This window comes from Notolepis coatsorum (genome assembly GCF_963971535.1).
Source record: "Notolepis coatsorum genome assembly, chromosome: 6".
Classification (NCBI taxonomy): Eukaryota; Metazoa; Chordata; class Actinopteri; order Aulopiformes; family Paralepididae; genus Notolepis; species Notolepis coatsorum.
In genome coordinates, this window is record NC_140170.1 from 30509455 (window position 1) to 30531949 (window position 22495).

Sequence of the window (22495 nt, forward strand, 5' to 3'; positions counted from 1 at the left end):
ATATACAGTACCTGCATAAGATACTACGATATAAATGGACTGCATATATAGCGCTTTTATTTCCAAAGCGCTTCACAACTAATGTCTCACATTCACCCATTCACTCAGACATTCACACACAGATGGCGGAGGCAACCATGCTCTTTTCTGTGATCAAATAACATTTTTACATTTTTCATTTTTACATGTAACAAAACACACCACAATACAGTAACAACAATAACACACAAGACATCACAGGACAGTACTATCACAGACACCACAAAAGACATTACTTCCCCCGCTCCCACCCCAGGACCCCTACTCCCACCCCCCCCACCCCAGGACCCCCACTCCCACCCCCCCACCCCAGGACCGCCACACCCACCCCCCCCACCCCAGGACCCCCACTCCCACCCCCCCGCCATCCCAGGACCCCCAATCCCACCCCCCCCACCCCAGGACCCCCACTCCCACCCACCCCACCCCAGGACTAACACTCCCACCCCAGGACCCCCACTCCCACCCCCCCCCCACCCTAGGACCCCTCAGGACCAACATGCCGACCCGCTTCACCGCTCGATGTGGAGGCACCCATGCTCATCGGATTAGGGGTTAGGGCAGTTAAGGGTTAAGTGTCTTGCTCAAGGACACTTCACACTTCCTGGAGGAACCTTTCGATTACCAGACGACTGCTCTACCTCCTGAGCCACTGTCGCCCATATCTATATCTGTACATATCCCTTACCTACTCTTACGAGTTACACTGCTGGCCAGTATGACTTACTACCATAGTGTCTTTATATCTGTATCACTGGACATATTAATACTACAACCCTGTACATACATCTGATTATCACTATTACTCAGTAGTACTCTTTATATATTTTATATCCAGTTTAATCACCTGTACATTGTATATTGTTACTGCACTTTACTGTTACATTTGCACTTTGGTTGAATGCCAAACTTCTTTTCGTTGTACTGTACTTGTGCTGTATAATAAACAATACATTTAATCGAATCTAATCTAATCTAAACATAGCCCTCGGACAGCTCACGCACCTGAGAGTGGTTGGCAATCAGCTCGTCGGGAGACTACAAGTACTGCCGACTGCCTTCCACTCATTGCCAGGTCCTTCTTGTTGCTACCATCTACCGCTGTGTCTCCGGTGTGAGACGTTGTGCCATCTTTATTCTACCATCTACCGCTGTGTCTCCGGTGTGAGACGTTGTGCCATCTTTATTCTACCATCTACCGCTGTGTCTCCGGTGTGAGACGTTGTGCCATCTTTATTCTACCATCTACCGCTGTGTCTCCGGTGTGAGACGTTGTGCCATCTTTATTCTACCACCTACCGCCGCGTCTCCGGTGTGAGACGTCGTGCCATCTTAATTCTACCACCTACTGCCGCATCTCCGGTGTGAGACGTCGTGCCATCTACTACCCTACTCTCTCTCCGTGGCCCTCGTTCCTGGTGTGAGACATCGGCGTCGCTCTCTATGCTTCCACGGGAGGATTCCTATGTTCTCACTCCTTTTTCATGGACCCCTGTTTGCTGAGTTGCCCGTCAGCAGTGTTCTGGTGAGTCTGAACAAGACCAGACTCAGAACTTTCATTTCATTCATGGACTTTAGAAGATTCACCAGTGTATTTTTGTTCTCCCTTAAAGGGACAGTGCCGCTTTTTGTTTGTGAATAAATGATGCCCCGTTTTTGGCTAACTCTCATACCTGTCTTGTGTTGTGCTATTGGAGTCGCATACAAACCGTAACAGTACGACCTGGCCAAGTCGACGACCCCAGCCGGCACAGACAGTGTATGAGAGAGCCCCTGCAGCTTGCCAGGCCTCTACTACCAGCATGGCCCAGGCAGCTAACATTGTCCCTCTGCTAGCCCCACTAGACGTGTAGCTTTCCCAGCTAGCATGGCCTCCACTTTATGTGTAGCTTCCCCACAGCTAGGACTGCCCTTTCAGCTAGTTTGTTCTCCTCTGCTAGTCCAGCCCTGTCTGCTAGCTTAGCTCCAGCAGCTAGCGCAGCCTCTGTGCTAATGTACCCTTACAGCTGGCATAGGCCCTGTAGCTAGCAATGCCCAGGCAGCTAACCCTGTCCCTCTGCTAGTCCCACTTTACGTGTAGCTTCCCCAGCTAGCATGGCCTCCACTTTGTGTGTAGCTACCCTGTTCCCCACTGCTAGGACTGCCCCTTCAGCTAGCAAGGTCAGTTCCCTGGAGCCTCTCTGCAGGCTAACCTCATGGCTCCTATGCCTTGCCCACCCGTCCTACGTCGGATCCCGCTTAGATTATGTGGCCCATAACCGCCTCCAAACAGCATTGCCATCTTCAACAGACCCACGCCTGTTTGATGTGAGCTCCAGGTATTGACAATACCGATGCATACTCTACCACATGGCCAGGGCTGGACTGGGACCAAAAATCGGCCCACCATAATTGGTCAGACACCACCCACCAGTAGACCATCCTTGTGGTTCCCTTAAATATGCGTACCTACTGTACTATTCTCCCAAACCACTACAAAGCTGGGTAGTAAGTGCCATGGACAAGTACCAGTGCAAGTGGACCAGTGTACTCACTCACTCTTGGCTGAATCTTGTTTTGGGTGGTGATGTAAAAACACCTGCATCATAGCAGGCTCAGGATGGGCAAAGTAGTCTATAGCCTGTTCATCCCTGTCTCTCCCTGCACTCCGGGCTCTGCTGCTCTCCCTGACAGTGTTCTCCAGACCATGGCCGGCACTCCGGGCTCTGCAGCTCTCCCTGACAGTGTTCTCCAGACCATGGCCTGCTCTCCGGGCTCTGCTGCTCTCCCTGACAGTGTTCTCCAGACCATGGCCTGCTCTCCGGGCTCTGCTGCTCTCCCTGACAGTGTTATCCAGACCATGGCCTGCACTCCGGGCTCTGCTGCTCTCCCTGACAGTGTTCTCCAGACCATGGCCTGCACTCCGGGCTCTGCTGCTCTCCCTGACAGTGTTCTCCAGACCATGGCCTGCACTCCGGGCTCTGCTGCTCTCCCTGACAGTGTTCTCCAGACCATGGCCTGCACTCCGGGTTCTGCTGCTCTCCCTGACAGTGTTCTCCAGACCATGGCCTGCACTCCGGGCTCTGCTGCTCTCCCTGACAGTGTTCTCCAGACCATGGCCTGCACTCCGGGCTCTGCTGCTCTCCCTGACAGTGTTCTCCAGACCATGGCCTGCACTCCGGGCTCTGCAGCTCTCCCTGACAGTGTTCTCCAGACCATGGCCTGCACTCCGGGCTCTGCAGCTCTCCCTGACAGTGTGTTCCTCCTCCTGCCTCCAGGGCCGTTCTCCAGACCATGGCCGGCACTCCGGGCTCTGCAGGCTCCGCTCTCGGCGTCGGGCCCCAGCACTGCAGGGTGGAGCTGTCCGTCAGCGCAGCCAGCCTGCTGGACCGAGACGTCGCCTCCAAGTCGGACCCGTTCTGTGTTCTCTTCCATGAGGTGGACGGCAACTGGGTGGAGGTGAGGATGGAGAAGGGAGGGAGGCAATGGAACATGTACTGCATCTATATACCACTATAATATATATATATATATATATTGGTTTATATTTGAACTGAAATGTAGTGGAACTAAGCATTTTGGAACTGTAGTGGTAAGGCCTAGTGGTAAGGCCTAGTGGTAGGGCCTAGTGGTAGGGCCTAGTGGTAGGGCCTAGTGGTAGGGTCTACTGGTAGGGCCTAGTGGTAGGGCCTAGTGGTAGGGTCTAGTGGTAGGGCCTAGTGGTAGGGCCTAGTGGTAGGGTCTAGTGGTAGGGCCTAGTGGTAGGGCCTAGTGGTAGGGTCTAGTGGTAGGGTCTACTGGTAGGGCCTAGTGGTAGGGTCTAGTGGTAGGGCCTAGTGGTAGGGTCTAGTGGTAGGGCCTAGTGGTAGGGCCTAGTGGTAGGGCCTAGTGGTAAGGCCTAGTGGTGAATGAATGAATGAATGAAAACTTTATTTAACAGATTGCAGAATGGGTACAATACAGTACGGCTCAATACATACAATTGTTAAGGGGATGCAGACCTGAGAAAGAAGTTTGTCTTGTTTCCATCAGGGTCCCCCATTTTCAATTCATATAGACATTTATGACATACACAACATACATGACATTTATGGCATAGGGACATATAGGTATTTAGTACTGATACATTTGTGACATAGGCGGTATTCAAATATACAGTACTGTTACCCCTAGATCCTGACAGAGTATATACATATGATGGGGAGGGGACTGTACATTAGGAGGGGGTGGGTGGGTGGGAGGGAAATATACATACGGCGGGGAGGGAATATATACATGCGGTGGGGAGGAGACTGTCTATTAGGAGGTGGTGGGGGTTTTGGGCATTTACGGTGGCCAGTTTCGAATTGCAGCCTCCCGTAGGTGCTCTTTAAGGGCGGTTTTGAATGTGGGCAGGGATTCACATTCCTTTACAGCTTTGGGTAGGGCGTTCCACATTGTTGTGGCATAATTGCGAAACGTGTTTAGTCCCTTGTTTGAGCCGAATCTGGGTTTAACATGATTTGTTGAGCTTCCTCTGGTGTAGTGGTTGTGGTATTCACTGACCTTTGGGAAGTATTTTGACATGTACATGGGCACCCCGGTCGTATAGTGTATCTTGTAGACCAGGCCCATTGCAAGTTGCTGTACTCTGTCGTCTACTCTAAGCCATCCTAGGTTGGCAAAGTGGGCAGGGGTGAGGTGGGTTCTGGGGTTCAGGTCAAGTAGTAGTCTGACCAGTTTGTTTTGTGATGTTTGTAATTTTGTTTTAAGCGCCTTTGAGGTGCTTTGGTACCATGAGGTGCACGCATAGTCATAGTACCCTTGAATGAGTGCTCCTGCCAGAGTCTTCAGGGTATTCTTGTTTACCAGAGAGGAGATCCGGTACAAGAATCTAGTTCGTTGGTTGACTTTTTTTATTACATTGGATGCCATTTTGTCACAGGAAAGATTTGCCTCTAGGATGGAACCCAGGTAGGTAATTTCGTCTTTCCTTGTGACAATATTGTCACCCACTGTAACTGAGAAGCCGTCGGTCTTGCTGAGTTTGTTATTTGAACCGAAGAGAATGGACTCTGTTTTGCCCATGTGTAATGATAGTTTGTTATCAGCGAGCCATATGCAGATTTTGCCTAGTTCCGTGCTGAGGGTTTTTTCAACCTGCAATTTGTTCTTGTCAGAGACCAGCAGGGCTGAGTCGTCCGCAAACAGGAACAAGTTGCAGTCACAGGCTGACGACATGTCATTTGCATAAATTAGGAAGAGTAGCGGTCCTAGTATGCTTCCTTGTGGAACACCACAGCTCACTGTGAGGGGGGGGGATAGAGTACCGTTTACCTCTACCATCTGTTCTCTCCCCTCCAGGTAGGATTGCATCCAGCTCACTGATAGGCTATCAAAACCAATTGCTTTTAGCTTGTCCATTAGAATGGAGTGATTGACAGTGTCGAAGGCCTTTTGTAGGTCCAGCATGACCATGCCGCAGTATTTGCCAGCGTCCACCTCTTGTTTGATGTGGTCGTTCAAATAGAGGAGGCATGTGTCAGTGGAGTGGGACGTTCTGAAGCCAGATTGGAATTCGTAGATTAGGTTTTTTTCCGCCAGGTACTTTTCGACCTGTTCGTAGACTATTTTCTCCATGACTTTCGAGATGGAGGTAAGAATAGAAACAGGGCGGTAGTTGCCTGGGTCTAATTTGCTGCCCTTTTTGTGTAGAGGGGTCACTCTCGCAATTTTGAAGTCCTTGGGGACGTGCCCCTGTCTTATAGAGAGGTTTATTATGTGTGTGATGACTGGGGTGATGGCGGCTGCTGCGTCTCTGAGGAATTTGGAGGGGATGTTGTCATGGCCAGTGGCCTTGTTAGGTTGGAGGGCGCTCAATTTTTTGAGTACCTCATCGGTTGTTACCATTTCAAGTTTGAAGTCGTCTTTGTGGACCCCTAGGTTTTTGTAGTATGCTACTATGTGTTCTACCCCATAATGCCCTGAGTGGGAGGGTAGTTTGTTTACCAGTGTTGTGGCTATGTTTGTGAAGAAGATGTTTAAGTAATTGGCTACATCCAGCTTGTCTGTGATGAGCGTGTTGTCCGTCTTTATGTTTATGTTTGAGAATCTGGTTTTAAGTTTTTTACTGCAGCCTAGTTGATTATTGAGTAATTTCCAAAGTTCGCAGGGTTTGTTTTTGTTTTCCTCAGTTTTGTCGTTGATGAAATTTCTTTTTGCGGTTCTGATCATGGTGTTTACGTCATTTCTTAGTCTGTTTCTTTGGATTTTTAGTTCAACCACGTGGGCTTGGAGTTCACTGTTTGAGCTTTTGGAAAGCTTTGTCTGACTTTTATGAAGTTCAGAGCATTTTTTGTCTCTGGTTTTCATAGCGGCCAGTATTTCAGTGTGCATCCATGCCTCAGCGCGATTTTTAACCCTGGTGGTTCTTATCGGTGCCATGTTGTTGAGTATTGCTGTGAATTTGGTTTAGAATCCAAGCCATGTTTCTTCAACCTGTGTACCACTGAGCTCATCTGACCAGTCCAAGCTCCCCAGTTCTAGGTTAAAGGCCTCTCTAGAGTAAGTTTTGAGGTCTCTAGATGTGACTGTTTTGTGACAGCCGGCCTTCTGTTTTAGCTTTTTGCGGGTACAGAAAATCATATAATGATCACTTAACCCGCATGCTATCACCCCTTTACTGGAGATCATGGACTTGTCAGAGGTCAAAATGAGGTCAATGGTGGTTTGTGTCGAATCGCATACCCTTGTGGGTTGTGTGATTAGCTGGCTGAAACCGTGCAGGTCAGAAAATCTACTGAAGGCCTTGAAGACGGGTGCTGATTTACGCAGCATATCCGTGTTCCAGTCCCCAATAAGAATTTTTTCTACCCCCTCCACCCCAGCTAAACACCCATCAAGTGTGTCATAAAAGCCACTCTGTTCTGGTGGTCTATAGATTGTGCCTACTAGTACTGGTTTCGCCCTGTCTAATAAGATTTCAATCCAAACAGTTTCAATTTCATCATGGTTAAGGTCAGTACGGTTGATGTATTTGGTATCCTTGTGTATATACACACAGACGCCACCTCCATACTGGTTCCTATCCCTCCTGACTATTGAGTAGTTTTCGATTTCAATCTCTGGATCCTGTACAGATGAGTCTAATTTTGTTTCTGTGAAACACAATATGTTAGCCTTACCGTTTAAAAACAACTGTTTGATTTCAGCCAGTTTAGGTCTCAGGCTATTTGTATTTAGATGAAATATGTGAAGTCCATTTTTGCTTGTAATAAGATTGACGTCGTCACAGTTGAGGTAACTCTGTTCAATTGTGTCCTGTCCTGTGGTGGGGGGAGGGGGGGCGTTGTTGCTGTTTGTGCCGTGGGTGGGGAGGGGGGGAGGGGGTGATGCTTTGTCCTTTGCTGGAGTCTGTATTCCTTTGTGTGAAAGCCCGCGATGTGGGGGGGGGGGCTGGTTGATTACAGATATGTCTGATTGTACTCCATTGTGGGGGAGGGGGGGTGCCTTTTGTCCTGGCCTCGGCCCGGGTAGACTAGCTGGCATGGCGGCCTTGGCGGGGCCAGCCAAGCTAACCGTCGGGTCCTTGGTGGTCTCGATGTCCCGCGCCGCTCTCCCTTTAGCCACTCGCCGAGTCCGCTGGGGCTTCTGTGAGGGTATGTCGCCGCTTGCTGGTCGGCTGGTGCAACTGCTGGCTGAAGCGTCAATTGCGTGGATGCTGTTGATCTCCGGCGCCGGTGTGAGGAGCGATGCCTCGCTGTTTTGTCCCCGCGACGTGCTGGGCGCCTCGGTTGTGAACCCCGGTTCCTTCCCTCTCGCTGTGGCCTCTCGTGGGTTCTTTTGCAGAGGTGGCAGAGGAGGAATGTTGCCGTTGATCATGTCGTTAGCCGCAGTATGTGTGGGTAGCCGTTGATCTGTTGTGCTGGCTGCTGCTTCTTGGGTCAGCAGATTTGACTGTAGTCTCTGGTTCCGTGTCATTACGGGACCAGGGTTCTGATGAATGTCACCCGACATGAGCAGGTATAATAAAAACATTGATCTCTTATTACACTTGCCTGCCGGGGGTAATTTCTTTCGTTCCGGATTTGCAGTAAGTACTGTGTGGATGGTCGTGGCTCCGAAGGCTGGATGTTTCCTCTCCGAGCCCGTTAACAAATAGAAGTCGCAATGGGACTGCTGTTTTACGTTTTCGCTACCCTCCACTTCTGTCTGGAGTTGCTGCTTGAGTTGTGAATTCAGGTACAAATCCATAATCCACAGGAGGGAAAGTAGAAAATGCGCAAAGTACTTTTTTGTTGTTGCTCTGTTGCGTTGGTTACGGGAGCTACGTAAAATGCGACCGTCCATGTTGAAGCCGGATGTTGACATGGTAGGGCCTAGTGGTAGGGTCTAGTGGTAGGGCCTAGTGGTAGGGTCTAGTGGTAGGGCCTAGTGGTAGGGTCTAGTGGTAGGGCCTAGTGGTAGGGTCTAGTGGTAGGGTCTAGTGGTAGGGCTTAGTGGTAGGGTCTAGTGGTAGGGCTTAGTGGTAGGGTCTAGTGGTAGGGCCTAGTGGTAGGGTCCAGTGGTAGGGTCTAGTGGTAGGGTCTAGTGGTAGGGCTTAGTGGTAAGGCCTAGTGGTAGGGCCTAGTGGTAGGGCCAATGGGGGTATTGGGATCAACCCTGTCTATTTTTATGAGGTTATTTAGAATTAACAGCATTTCCACAGTAATTTCTCATTTATAATTTGTAAATGCAGTCCATGTAATGGTCTTGCAGTGAATTATGTCTCAACCATTCTCTCGCTCTCTCAATAGCAGGAGTATTTACCCAGCATGCATGTTTTTGTGTGTGTGGGAGACTAGTACCTGCAGGAAGCACAAAAATGGGGATTAGTGTGTCGATGTAGTATGAAGCTCATAGCTCTCTGAGTAGATGTAGTATGAAGCTCATATCTCTCTGAGTAGATGTAGTATGAAGCTCATAGCTCTCTGAGTAGATGTAGTATGAAGCTCATAGCTCTCAGTAGATGTAGTATGAAGCTCATAGCTCTCTGAGTAGATGTAGTATGAAGCTCATAGCTCTCTCAGTAGATGTAGTATGAAGCTCATAGCTCTCTAAGTAGATGTAGTATGAAGCTCATAGCTCTCTCAGTAGATGTAGTATGAAGCTCATAGCTCTCTGAGTAGATGTAGTATGAAGCTCATAGCTCTCTGAGTAGATGTAGTATGAAGCTCATATCTCTCAGTAGATGTAGTATGAAGCTCATAGCTCTCTGAGTAGATGTAGTATGAAGCTCATATCTCTCAGTAGATGTAGTATGAAGCTCATAGCTCTCTGAGTAGATGTAGTATGAAGCTCATAGCTCTCTGAGTAGATGTAGTATGAAGCTCATATCTCTGAGTAGATGTAGTATGAAGCTCATAGCTCTCTGAGTAGATGTAGTATGAAGCTCATAGCTCTCTGAGTAGATGTAGTATGAAGCTCATATCTCTGAGTAGATGTAGTATGAAGCTCATAGCTCTCTAAGTAGATGTAGTATGAAGCTCATAGCTCTCTAAGTAGATGTAGTATGAAGCTCATAGCTCTCTCAGTAGATGTAGTATGAAGCTCATAGCTCTGAGTAGATGTAGTATGAAGCTCATAGCTCTCTAAGTAGATGTAGTATGAAGCTCATAGCTCTCTAAGTAGATGTAGTATGAAGCTCATAGCTCTCTGAGTAGATGTAGTATGAAGCTCATAGCTCTGAGTAGATGTAGTATGAAGCTCATAGCTCTCTAAGTAGATGTAGTATGAAGCTCATAGCTCTCTCAGTAGATGTAGTATGAAGCTCATAGCTCTCTAAGTAGATGTAGTATGAAGCTCATAGCTCTCTAAGTAGATGTAGTATGAAGCTCATAGCTCTCTAAGTAGATGTAGTATGAAGCTCATAGCTCTCTCAGTAGATGTAGTATGAAGCTCATAGCTCTCTAAGTAGATGTAGTATGAAGCTCATAGCTCTCTCAGTAGATGTAGTATGAAGCTCATAGCTCTCTCAGTAGATGTAGTATGAAGCTCATAGCTCTCTGAGTAGATGTAGTATGAAGCTCATAGCTCTCTGAGTAGATGTAGTACGAAGCTCATTATTGCACATGTTGTAAAACATAAGAAATTAAAATGCATTCTGGTTCCAGAGCTTCACCCATAAACCATGGATTTCCGCTATAGGATGACATCATTGCCTCCCACTAGAATAGAGGTGGAACTACTGTAGAACGGACCAGATAGAAGATAGTTATTGTGTGTGTGTGTGTGTGTGTGTGTGTGTGTGTGTGTGTGTGTGTGTGTGTGTGTGTGTGTGTGTGTGTGTGTGTGTGTGTGTGTGTGTGTGTGTGTGTGTGTGTGTGTGTGTGTGTGTGTGTGTGTGTGTGTGTGTGTGTGTGTGTGTGTGTGTGTGTGTGTGTGTGTGTGTGTGTGTGTGTGTGTGTGTGTGTGTGTGTGTGTGTGTGTGTGTGTGTGTGTGTGTGTGTGTGTGTGTGTGTGTGTGTGTGTGTGTGTGTGTGTGCCTCAGGTACTAGCTAGCTGCTGGTCAGCAGGGTGACGTGTGAAACCAGCTGTTACCATGACAACCTGCAGGGAAACAAAAGCTCTGCGATCCTGAAGCGAACAGAAAGAGGAGGAAAGAAAGGATCTCTCTCTCTGCCTCTCTCTCTCTCTCTTCTCTCTCTCTCTCTCTCTCTCTCTCTCTCTCTCTCTCTCTCTCTCTCTCTCTCTCTCTCTCTCTCTCTCTCTCTCTCTCTCTCTCTCTCTCTCTCTCTCTGTCTCTCTCTGTCTCTCTCTCTCGCATGTGGTCCTGAATAATATTTCTGTTTAGCAGAAATCTATTTCTTTGTCACAAATACGAGTGAAACGCTCCCACTGTGACATCAGAGCAGAGAGACAGAGAGACATCAGAGCAGAGAGACATCAGAGCAGAGAGACAGAGAGACATCAGAGACACAGAGACATCAGAGCAGAGAGACAGAGAGACATCAGAGCAGAGAGACATCAGAGCAGAGAGACAGAGAGACACAGAGACATCAGAGCAGAGAGACAGAGACATCAGAGCAGAGAGACAGAGAGACATCAGAGCAGAGAGACACAGAGACATCAGCGACACAGAGACATCAGAGACACAGAGACATCAGAGCAGAGAGACACAGAGACATCAGAGACACAGAGACATCAGAGCAGAGAGACAGAGAGACATCAGAGCAGAGAGACAGAGAGACATCAGCGACACAGAGACATCAGAGACACAGAGACATCAGAGCAGAGAGACACAGAGACATCAGAGACACAGAGACATCAGAGCAGAGAGACAGAGAGACATCAGAGACACAGAGACATCAGAGCAGAGACACAGAGACATCAGAGCAGAGAGACAGAGAGACATCAGAGACACAGAGACATCAGAGCAGAGAGACAGAGACATCAGAGACACAGAGACATCAGAGCAGAGAGACAGAGAGACATCAGAGACACAGAGACATCAGATACACAGAGACATCAGAGCAGAGAGACAGAGACATCAGAGACACAGAGACATCAGAGCAGAGAGACACCTGAAGAGACATCAGAGACACAGAGACATCAGAGCAGAGAGACATAGAGACATCAGAGACATCTGGTGCGACATCTGGGGCGGCGTGGCTCAGGGGTAGAGCGGGTCGTCCAATGATCGAAGGGTTGGTGGTTCGAATCCCGCTCAAGCCCATGTCCATCCCACTGCCGTTGTGTCCTTGGGCAAGACACTTAACCTACTTGCCTCGTATGAATGTGTATGCATGTGAATGAATGTTGGTGGTGGTCGGAGGGGCCGTAGGCGTTGATTATTCGCCACGCTTCCGTGAGTCTGCCTCAGGGCAGCTCTGGCTGCAATTGTAGCTTACCACCACCGGTATGACTGTGTATGAACGAATAATGGACTCTGTAAGCGCTCTGGGGTCTCTGGGGTGTCACAAAGAGCGCTATATAAATCCAATCCATTATTATTATTATCAGAGCAGAGAGACAGAGACATCAGAGCAGAGAGACACCTGAAGAGACATCAGAGACACAGAGACATCAGAGCAGAGAGACACCTGAAGAGACATCAGAGACACAGAGACATCAGAGCAGAGAGACATCAGAGACACAGAGACATCAGAGCAGAGAGACATCAGAGACACAGAGACATCAGAGCAGAGAGACAGAGACATCAGAGACACAGAGACATCAGAGCAGAGAGACAGAGACATCAGAGACACAGAGACACAGAGACATCAGAGCAGAGAGACAGAGACATCAGAGACACAGAGACATCAGAGCAGAGAGACAGAGACATCAGAGACACAGAGACACAGAGACATCAGAGCAGAGAGACAGAGACATCAGAGACACAGAGACATCAGAGACATCAGAGCAGAGAGACAGAGACATCAGAGCAGAGAGATATCAGAGACACAGAGACATCAGAGCAGAGAGACAGAGACATCAGAGACACAGAGACATCAGAGCAGAGAGACAGAGACATCAGAGACACAGAGACACAGAGACATCAGAGCAGAGAGACAGAGACATCAGAGCAGAGAGACATCAGAGACACAGAGACATCAGAGCAGAGAGACACAGAGACATCAGAGACACAGAGACATCAGAGCAGAGAGACAGAGAGACATCAGAGACACAGAGACATCAGAGACACAGAGACATCAGAGACACAGAGACATCAGAGCAGAGAGACATCAGAGCAGAGAGACACAGAGACACAGAGACATCAGAGACACAGAGACATCAGAGCAGAGAGACACAGAGACACAGATACATCAGAGCAGAGAGACACAGAGACATCAGAGCAGAGAGACACAGAGACATCAGAGCAGAGAGACACAGAGACACAGAGACACAGAGACATCAGAGACACAGAGACATCAGAGCAGAGAGACAGAGAGACATCAGAGACACAGAGACATCAGAGACACAGAGACATCAGAGACACAGAGACATCAGAGCAGAGAGACACAGAGACATCAGAGACACAGAGACATCAGAGACACAGAGACATCAGAGCAGAGAGACAGAGAGACATCAGAGCAGAGAGACACAGAGACATCAGAGACACAGAGACACCTGAAGAGACATCATTTCAACCTCAACATGTCTTATGAAGACGTTTCAACCTCAACATGTCTTATGAAGACGTTTCAACCTCAGCATGTCTTATGGAGACGTTTTCTTCCTCTGATTATTAGTGACCTGTCTCCTCATCATCATCACCTAATGACCTGTCTCCTCATCATCATCACCTAATGACCTGTCTCATCATCATCACCTAGTGACCTGTCTCCTCATCATCATCATCACCTAATGACCTGTCTCCTCATCATCATCATCATCATCATCATCATCACCTAGTGACCTGTCTCCTCATCATCATCACCTAATGACCTGTCTCCTCATCATCATCATCGCCTAATGACCTGTCTCATCATCATCATCATCATCATCATCATCATCATCATCATCATCATCATCATCATCATCATCATCATCATCATCACCTAGTGACCTGTCTCCTCATCATCATCATCACCTAGTGACCTGTCTCATCATCATCATCATCATCATCACCTAATGACCTGTCTCCTCATCATCATCATCATCATCATCATCATCATCATCATCATCATCACCTAGTGACCTGTCTCATCATCATCATCATCATCATCACCTAATGACCTGTCTCATCATCATCATCATCATCATCATCATCATCATCATCATCATCATCATCATCATCATCATCACCTAGTGACCTGTCTCATCATCATCATCATCACCTAGTGACCTGTCTCCTCATCATCATCATCACCTAATGACCTGTCTCATCATCATCATCATCATCACCTAATGACCTGTCTCATCATCATCATCATCACCTAATGACCTGTCTCCTCCTCATCATCATCACCTAGTGACCTGTCTCATCATCATCATCATCACCTAGTGACCTGTCTCCTCATCATCATCATCATCACCTAGTGACCTGTCTCCTCATCATCATCATCATCATCACCTAGTGACCTGTCTCCTCATCATCATCATCATCATCACCTAGTGACCTGTCTCCTCCTCATCATCATCATCACCTAGTGACCTGTCTCTCCTCATCATCATCATCATCATCATCATCATCATCACCTAGTGACCTGTCTCTCCTCATCATCATCATCATCATCACCTAGTGACCTGTCTCTCCTCATCATCATCATCATCACCTAATGACCTGTCTCCTCATCATCATCATCACCTAGTGACCTGTCTCCTCATCATCATCACCTAATGACCTGTCTCATCATCATCATCATCATCATCATCATCACCTAATGACCTGTCTCCTCATCATCATCACCTAATGACCTGTCTCATCATCATCACCTAATGACCTGTCTTCTCATCTTCATGATGATGATGAGGAGACAGGTCATTAGGTGATGCTTAGGGTTTCCTGGTTGAGATCTGGGTTTAATAGTACAAGAGATTTCATTCAATCTTGACATGCCAAGGGGCATGGTCTGCTCCCCTCGCGGAGAGTTTGGTGTAGGGATTTGGGGCAGTGGGTTCCACTGTCCTTGAAGTCCCCGGCTGTCGGGCCAGTATGCGGGGGCCGTAGCTGCCGTGGCCTTCCGTGTTCCAATTACTGCCTGCTGTACAGCCAGCAGCTCTGGGTATAGTGATTCGCTTGGTTCTGTGAATTCCTCACTTCCCGCAAACGTTTCAGGGGACTCTGGGTTTTCTCCCCGCTCTCCTAGGTAGTCTCTAGACCCAGGCCGGGTATGAAAACTCCCAATCCATCATCCGAGGGTAAATCCTCGTCCTCGGTGATGTGGGAATGATTGTGAGACATCTTGTTAGTACTGGCTCGTTAGCCGGCACTTCTGTAGACTCCGGCTAGATAGCCTCCAGTGAGCATTCAATTCACTTTTGGCTAGTTAGCCTGCGTTCCTGTGGACTCCGGCTAGGTAGCCTCCAGATAGCATTCAATTCACTTTTGGCTAGTTAGCCTGCGTTCCTGTGGACTCCGGCTAGGTAGCCTCCAGTTAGCATTCAATTCACTTTTGGCTAGTTAGCCTGCGTTCCTGTGGACTCCGGCTAGGTAGCCTCCAGTTAGCATTCAAATCACTTTTGGCTAGTTAGCCTGCCATTAGCTCTTGGCTAGTTAGCCATCCATTAGCTCTTGGCTAGTTAGCCATCCATTAGCACTTGGCTAGTTTTCTACTTAAGTTTTGACTCTATGTAAGCAATATGTTACTTCAAGTTTAAGTGACTTTAAGGCTCCCTAGGCCTTTGACTTTAAGGCTCCCTAGGCCTTTAACTTTAAGGCTCCCTAGGCCTCCTCGTCTCAAGTTGTTTTCTACTTAAGTTTTGACTAATTAAGCATTATGTTACTTCAAGTTCAAGTGACTTTAAGGCTCCCTAGGCCTTGGACTTTAAGGCTCCCTAGGCCTGCTAGTCGCAAGTAGTTTTCAGTTTTGACTCCAAGTAAGCATTATGTTACTCCAAGTTCAAGTGACTGTAAGGCTCCCTAGGCCTGCTAAACTCTAAGTAAGCATTATGTTACTTCAAGTTTAAGTGACTTTAAGGCTCCCTAGTCCTTTAACTTTAAGGCTCCCTTGGCCAGCTAGTTGCAAGTCGTTTTCAGTTTTGACTCCAAGTAAGCATTATGTTACTCCAAGTTCAAGTGACTGTAAGGCTCCCTAGGCCTTTGACTTTAAGGCTCCCTAGGCCTCCTAGTCTCAAGTCGTTTTCTACTTAAAGGGGAACTATTTTACTATTTCTTTCACTATTCACTATCAAGTAGTTTTCTACTTAAGTTTTGACTCTAAGTAAGCATTATGTTACTCCAAGTTCATATTCTCTTCGGCTGTTAACACCTATTCAATTAGTATAAATGCTCAACGCAGGGACGCCATGTATTATTCCATGCTAAATCAGGTCAGTTTGATAACCCCATAACTCATTGGTCCGCTCATCTTGACATCAAGCAGCGTCCTGCGATGTCTTTGACATTCAGAATCCAGTGGGTCTCAAAAGTTGTTGTTGTTATCAAATTACAACTGACCTGCAAAATAGCGAATGCACGTCTCGACCCCCTTCGGCACTGACATAAATCAAGTGGTAAAAGTTGCGAGATCTTTACTTTGTTTTATTACCGGGAAGTTTTTATCTGACAAGTCTGACCTTAATAAACCTATCAATAGGATGTGTCATTAATCAGATGATTACCCCTTCCCTAATCCGTCACACTGCAGCTGGGGAGAATTACTCAAATTAATTAATTAATTAAAAAATACAAGGGTTACAAAAGAATGCACAAATTATCATAGAATCTCTTACAGCAGTAAAAAAAGGCCTCAAGTCACAAAGTACCAAAGGCTCCAGAAAAACATGTCAAAATCCAAAATCTGTCTAAGAACCAGCGAGCGGACCTTTTTAAGAACAAGTCTGTCGCGTCATCCTCATCAGTACATATCACCAATCAGCGTACAGTACTTGTACAGTACGTCTCATCCCTCCTTTCCCCATACTTTCGTTACTTGCAGTTACATATCAAATCAAGTATTGAACAAAAAATCATTTACTATATGTTTTCTTTTTAAGCAGAGAATTATAAAACATATAATCAATACAGCATTATATATATACCTTTATACCTTGGTAGCATATGTGTTTCCATAATCATACATGTGAAAATTAGTTCATAAGAATATAATGCCTTTCTGACTGGAGCTCTCTCTTCATGTCCTTGCATTCCAACCTGTGTGAGGTTTACTCCCTTTAGACACATTCCATCCTGGGGCCCAGCAGTATTGAGATGGAAGCAAATGCCCTGTGTAATGTACAATACACGGTTCCTCCTGCCTGAATAGTCTATACGCTTATATATATATATACAGATATATATATATATATATATATATATATATATATATATATATATATATATATATATATATATATATATATATACCTGTACTATTCAATACTCATATACTTAATCATTGGTTATATGTTTACACATCACACATGTAGTTAAATGTTGTATGATAGCTTTCCCCTCGGTAGAGTGATAGGAAAGGGTTAACTGCTGTGGACAGTGGTGCACGTACAGACGCCCAAGGTCAGACACATGGGGGGAAGCACACATTCTTACAGCACCCTCTCTTAACAGAGAACGGAGCAACTGAACTGCTGTATACATTTATTACATACACAAGAAGTAAAACAGGAATATATATATATATTTTTTTAAATCACTGTCTTCCAACCTCAGAGTTAGAAATCAGGGCTCATGCTTGTTTACACTTTATTTAAATATGTTTCTTTTAATGGTATGGTTTACTGCCTTGGTAACCTGACCCCTTCTTTCTTGAATCGTGGCTTAGGCGATTTGGCCTAGTGGGGTTTTCGTACTCAGACCAATATCTCGTTGTGGGGGGGGGGAGGAAGAACGTGTCTCTGGTGGACGTGAGGTCACTGGTAAACGTGAGGTCACTGGTAAACGTGAGGTCACTGGTAAACGAGTTACTGGTGGGCGAGAGGTCATCAATCGTTGGTCCTGCTGGGTGTGACCTTTTACAGTTAGCATTAGGCTAACTAACGTTACCACTCATGTCCCTAACCCCAACAACAAGCGTAACTAATCATCGATCTTTTTGTCAGACTAAACTCTCCGCTCGGTGGCAAATTGTGTTGATGTCGGTTTTGTTTCATCAATAAATGAGGCAGAATACACAGTGACTGTATCCTTTTTTATTGCACTTGTTTCGTGCTGCAAACATACATATGACATCCTACGCGAGCCATTCAAGATGGCGGCTTTCTGTTTTCGTTCAGACTCTCCAAACAGTGACGCGTCTCTCTTCTGACCAATCAGTGGTCTGCAGTTTTTCATGTGACTTTTCTGGTACCAGTTCTACTCGCTTGGCACGCGCTAAGAACCTCGACAGAGCAGGGACTAAAAAAGTACCCAAAAAGTACCCAAAAAGTACCTGGTAACAGGTACTTTGGTAATGGAAAACCTAAAATGCTGAGTAGAGTAGAGTAGAGTCGAGTAGGTACCATGCAGTGGAAAAGGGGCATAAATCTCTGGGTAACATTATCACGTCTCATGCCTTCTCGTATCATTGCTATGCCGATGATACTCAACTCTTCCTCTCCTTTCCTCCCTCGGTCTCTGAGCGGATCTCGGCCTGTCTGTCCGACATCTCCGCCTGGATGACGACCATCCACCTCAAACTGAACCTAAGCAAAACAGAATTGCTCCACCTGCTGGCCAAATCCTCCGCCCTGACCGACCTTTCCATCACAGTCTAGAATGCAGCTGTGACCGCGTCCCCGACCGCCAAGAACCTTGGTGTTGTCCTTGACGACCAGCTGAGCTTCTCCACTTACATTGCAGCGACAACGAGAACCTGCAGATTCCTCCTGAGCAACGTCAGAAGGATCCGCCCCTTCCTGACAAAAGAAGCCACCCAACTCCTCGTCCAATCATCAGTCATCTCCCGCCTTGACTACTGCAACGCACTGCTCGCTGGCCTCCCGGAGGGTGATCAAGGATAACCTGCCTTTTCTCAGTCCTTGCCCCACAATGGTGGAACGAACTGCTCACCACAGTTAGGACAGTCGAAACCCGTCCAATATTTCGCTGTTAAAAAAAAACCTAACCCTAACTAACCTTACTGTCATGCACTTGTCCTAATATACTAACCTACACTGTAGCACTCAACACTTTGATGAACATTGTTACTCAGCTGATAAGAGTTGTACCCTTCCTCAGGGCTGAACAGTGCAAGATATATGTAGCACGTGCTACAGCAACATCGGTCTGTGCGATGAATGGATTTACTTCAGTAGCACTGGTGCGATAGGCATTCGGTTCATATCGATACTCTTATTTTGAAAATCCTGTGGCAAATCTCTTTTCCGCCCAAGCACAGCTCCAGCCATAATATCTATGGCTCCGGCAGCTAACAACATTCGGTTCATATCGATACTCTTATTTTGAAAATCCCGTGGAGAGTCGTATCCGCTCGGCTCTACAGCACAGCGCAGTAGCGTCTGGAACACGGACATTGCAACATAGCAAGGCTAGTGTGCCTATTTCGCGACCCAAAACAAATCCCTGCTGTTTTATTCCGCAACGGGTCAAATGCATCTAATGCCCCTTTTCCACTGCATGGTACCTACTTGACTCTACTCTACTCTACTCGGCATTTTCGGTTTTCGATTACCAAAATACCTGGAACCGGGTACTTTTTGGGTTCTTTTTTAGTCCCTGCTCTGTCGAGGTTCCAAGCGAGTAGAACTGGTACCAAAAAAGTGACGTGAAACACTGCAGATCACTGATTGGTCAGAAGAGAGAAGCGTCACATGTTGGAGCGTCTGAACAAAAACAGAAAGCCGCCATCTTTAATGCCTTGCTTAGGATTCATTATTTGTTTGCAGCAGGAACAAGTGCAATAAACAAAAAAGGATACATTCACTGTGTATCCTGCCTAATTTATTGATGAAACAAAACCGACATCAACACAATTTACCACCGAGCGGAGAGTTTACTCTCACAAAAAGATAGCTGATTTGTTAAGCTTGTTGTTAGTTTAGGTGCTAATGTGCTTGCGTTTTACATTACATTTACATTTAGTCATTTAGCTGACGCTTTTATCCAAAGCGACTTACAAGTTCTGTACGACAAGCCATCAGGAAGGGCACGACTCTATCAGCTGAGCAACAATGTTCATCAAAGTGTTGAGTGCTACAGTGTAGGTTAGTTTATTAGGTGCATGACAGTACGGTTAGTTAGGGTTAGATTTTTTTTTATTTAATTTTTTTTATTCAGATAATGGTTGAAGAAGTGCGTCTTTAGTCGACGGCGAAAGATTGGACGTGTTTCGGCTGTCCTAACTGGGGTGGGTAGTTCATTCCACCATTGTGGGGCAAGGACTGAGAATAGGCGACTTCTCTTTGATGACCCTCCCGGAGCTTGGATAGGAGTAGGTCTGAGGCGGCCAGAAGATGCAGAGTGTAGGGGTCTTGAGGGTGTGTAGTTAGAGACCATTGACCGGAGGTAGGCGGGAGCGGTTCCCTTTGCCGCACGGTATGCTAGGTCGAGGGCCTTGAAGCGGATTCGTGCAGCAATGGGGAGCCAGTGCAGGTCCCTAAGAAGTGGGGTGACATGGGCCGACTTCGGTAGGTTTTAGCCAGGTTTTACCATGGCTAGCGTACATAGCGTGATCAATATAACTCGCTATTGATTGTTTGTATTAGTAACGTTAATGCTAGTAGAATAGACACAACGTGAGGTAATCACCATCCATTTTAAACCGGTTATTACCTAATGCTAACGTTAGCAGATAGACGCGAGAGGTAACGTTAAAGCTTGTTGTTAGCTTAGGTGCTAATGTGCTTGCGTTTTACCATGGCTAGCATACATAGCGTGATCAATATAACTCGCTATTGATTGTTTGTACTAGTAACGTTAATGCTAGTCGAATAGACACAACGTGAGGTAATCATCATCCATTTTAAACCGGTTATTACCTAATGCTAATGCTAACGTTAACGTTAGCAGATAGACACGAGAGGTAACGTTAAAGCTTGTAGAATAGACACAATGAGAGGTAATGTTAACGTTAGCAGAATAGACACGAGAGGTAACGTTAACGTTAGCAGAATAGACACAACGAGAGTCTGGTTAATGTTGTTATTGATTGATTGATTGATTGATTGATTGATTGATTGATTGATTGATTGATTGATTGATTGATTGATTGATTGATTGATTGATTGATTGATTGATTGATTGATTGATTGAAAACTGTTTTACTCTGGCTTGCTCCAAGCCCTCACGGACATAGCTATGCTGGAGCTCTCATGCTGTATGCCAGCAGCCCCGCCTCCCCACACGGAGATGAAACAGAATACTACCTGCAGTGGAAAAGGAACGAAGTACCAGGTAACTAAAGCGGGTAGAGTAGAGTAGGGTAGAGTCGAGTAGGTACTATGCAATGGAAAAGAGGCATATCATGCTTTGCAATCCTTGCCATTCCTTTATGACCACGTTGTGTTAAAGGCCGAAATTAACGTTACGTTAGCGTAAGCTAACAACAAGCTAACTCTGATCAGAGCAGAGAACAGCAGACGGGCAGAGTGAGGACTGGGGAAGGGCTGGGGGGGGGGGCAGGCATTCTCCCTTCTGTGTGTGTGTGTGCGTTTGAAAAGATCAGATGAAGTCAGACGAGTATATTATATATTGATAGTAAATGTACTGAGGGTGGACAGATAATGTTGATATTTAAACAAATTTTGTATATTAAAAAAATTAAACATATTTTGTATATAAAAAAAACATAATAAATGTATTCATGATCATCATGCAACATAAAACAATTGCAGGAACGGTTTGAGAGAGGAGGAGGTTTTAGGTTGCGTGTTGTGAGTTCCAAAAAAATGTACTTAAAGTTTAAAGCTCAATATATCAAAACGTGGCACTTTATAGTGAACAGGAGGTCTATTTGTATTAAAACAATAGATTGTTTTTCATTTAAATGTCTGGAAGAGCTATAATTTTTTCAAATTATATTTCCGTTACCTTTTTTGAGTTGATCTAAATGTTACTGATTGTGTTAAATGGGCTTATGATATCGTCTCATATCGATTGCAGGCACCTGCATTGTATCGTGGCAGATATCGGCAAATATCGTATCGTTGTCCAAAGAATCGATATCGTATCGTATCGTGATGGAACTGGTGATTCCCACCCCTAGTAGAGTCCATACACCCAACACCAAATCTCATAATGACATCAACTTGTCAGCATGAAATGACAGCCAAACATGGCACTGCAACTAAATAACACAAATACAATAGGCACATTTGTGACTGTTACAAATATAACGTTAGGTTATGACTATAACCAAGTTCTGTTAATTAGGGGTGACGCTTGGCATCACTACTGCACTATCTCGCGTACGTGCACGCGTACTGAATAAACCACAAATGTACCTCTAATACCAGTATTAGTCTGACCACACCCCTCATCAGCTTACCTTCATAAGCAGGTGTGTGGTCACCTGCTCTCCTCCTTCCCAAGCTTTCACCACAAGGTGAGGTCAAGGGCTGCAGCGGCCGTCTGATGCCAAGCGTCACCCCTAATTAACAGAACTTGGTTATAGTCATAACCTAACGTTCTGTTTCATTAGGGGCTCTGCTTGGCATCACTACTGCACAAAGGGAGGCCAAGCGGAGCCGCTGGCTGACAAATACACCCCGCTGACAGCCCCCCAAAACCATCAGAACAGGGAGGGCCGAGCCCCCCCGACCCCCCCTAATGGAGGGTATCCCCCCTATTAGAGGCTTCACGGGAAGGCGACGGACCCGACCGTGCGAAGAGGCACTCAAGCAACTTAACGCACAGGGTGAGCAGACCGTGGCTTGACCCCACGACTACACACACGCACAA

General features: G+C 46.4%; 1 protein-coding gene across 1 annotated transcript in view; it reads left to right on the top strand.

Annotated features, from left to right (window-relative positions):
• cpne2 (copine II) overlaps positions 1 to 22495 on the top strand; it is a 164109-nt gene that overhangs the window by 22301 nt on the left and 119313 nt on the right. Inside the window, exon 2 of the mRNA XM_084316211.1 lies at positions 3297 to 3477. Within this exon, the coding sequence (XP_084172337.1) occupies positions 3313 to 3477 (165 nt within the window). The 5' untranslated portion in view covers positions 3297 to 3312. The remainder of the gene's footprint in view (positions 1 to 3296; positions 3478 to 22495) is intronic.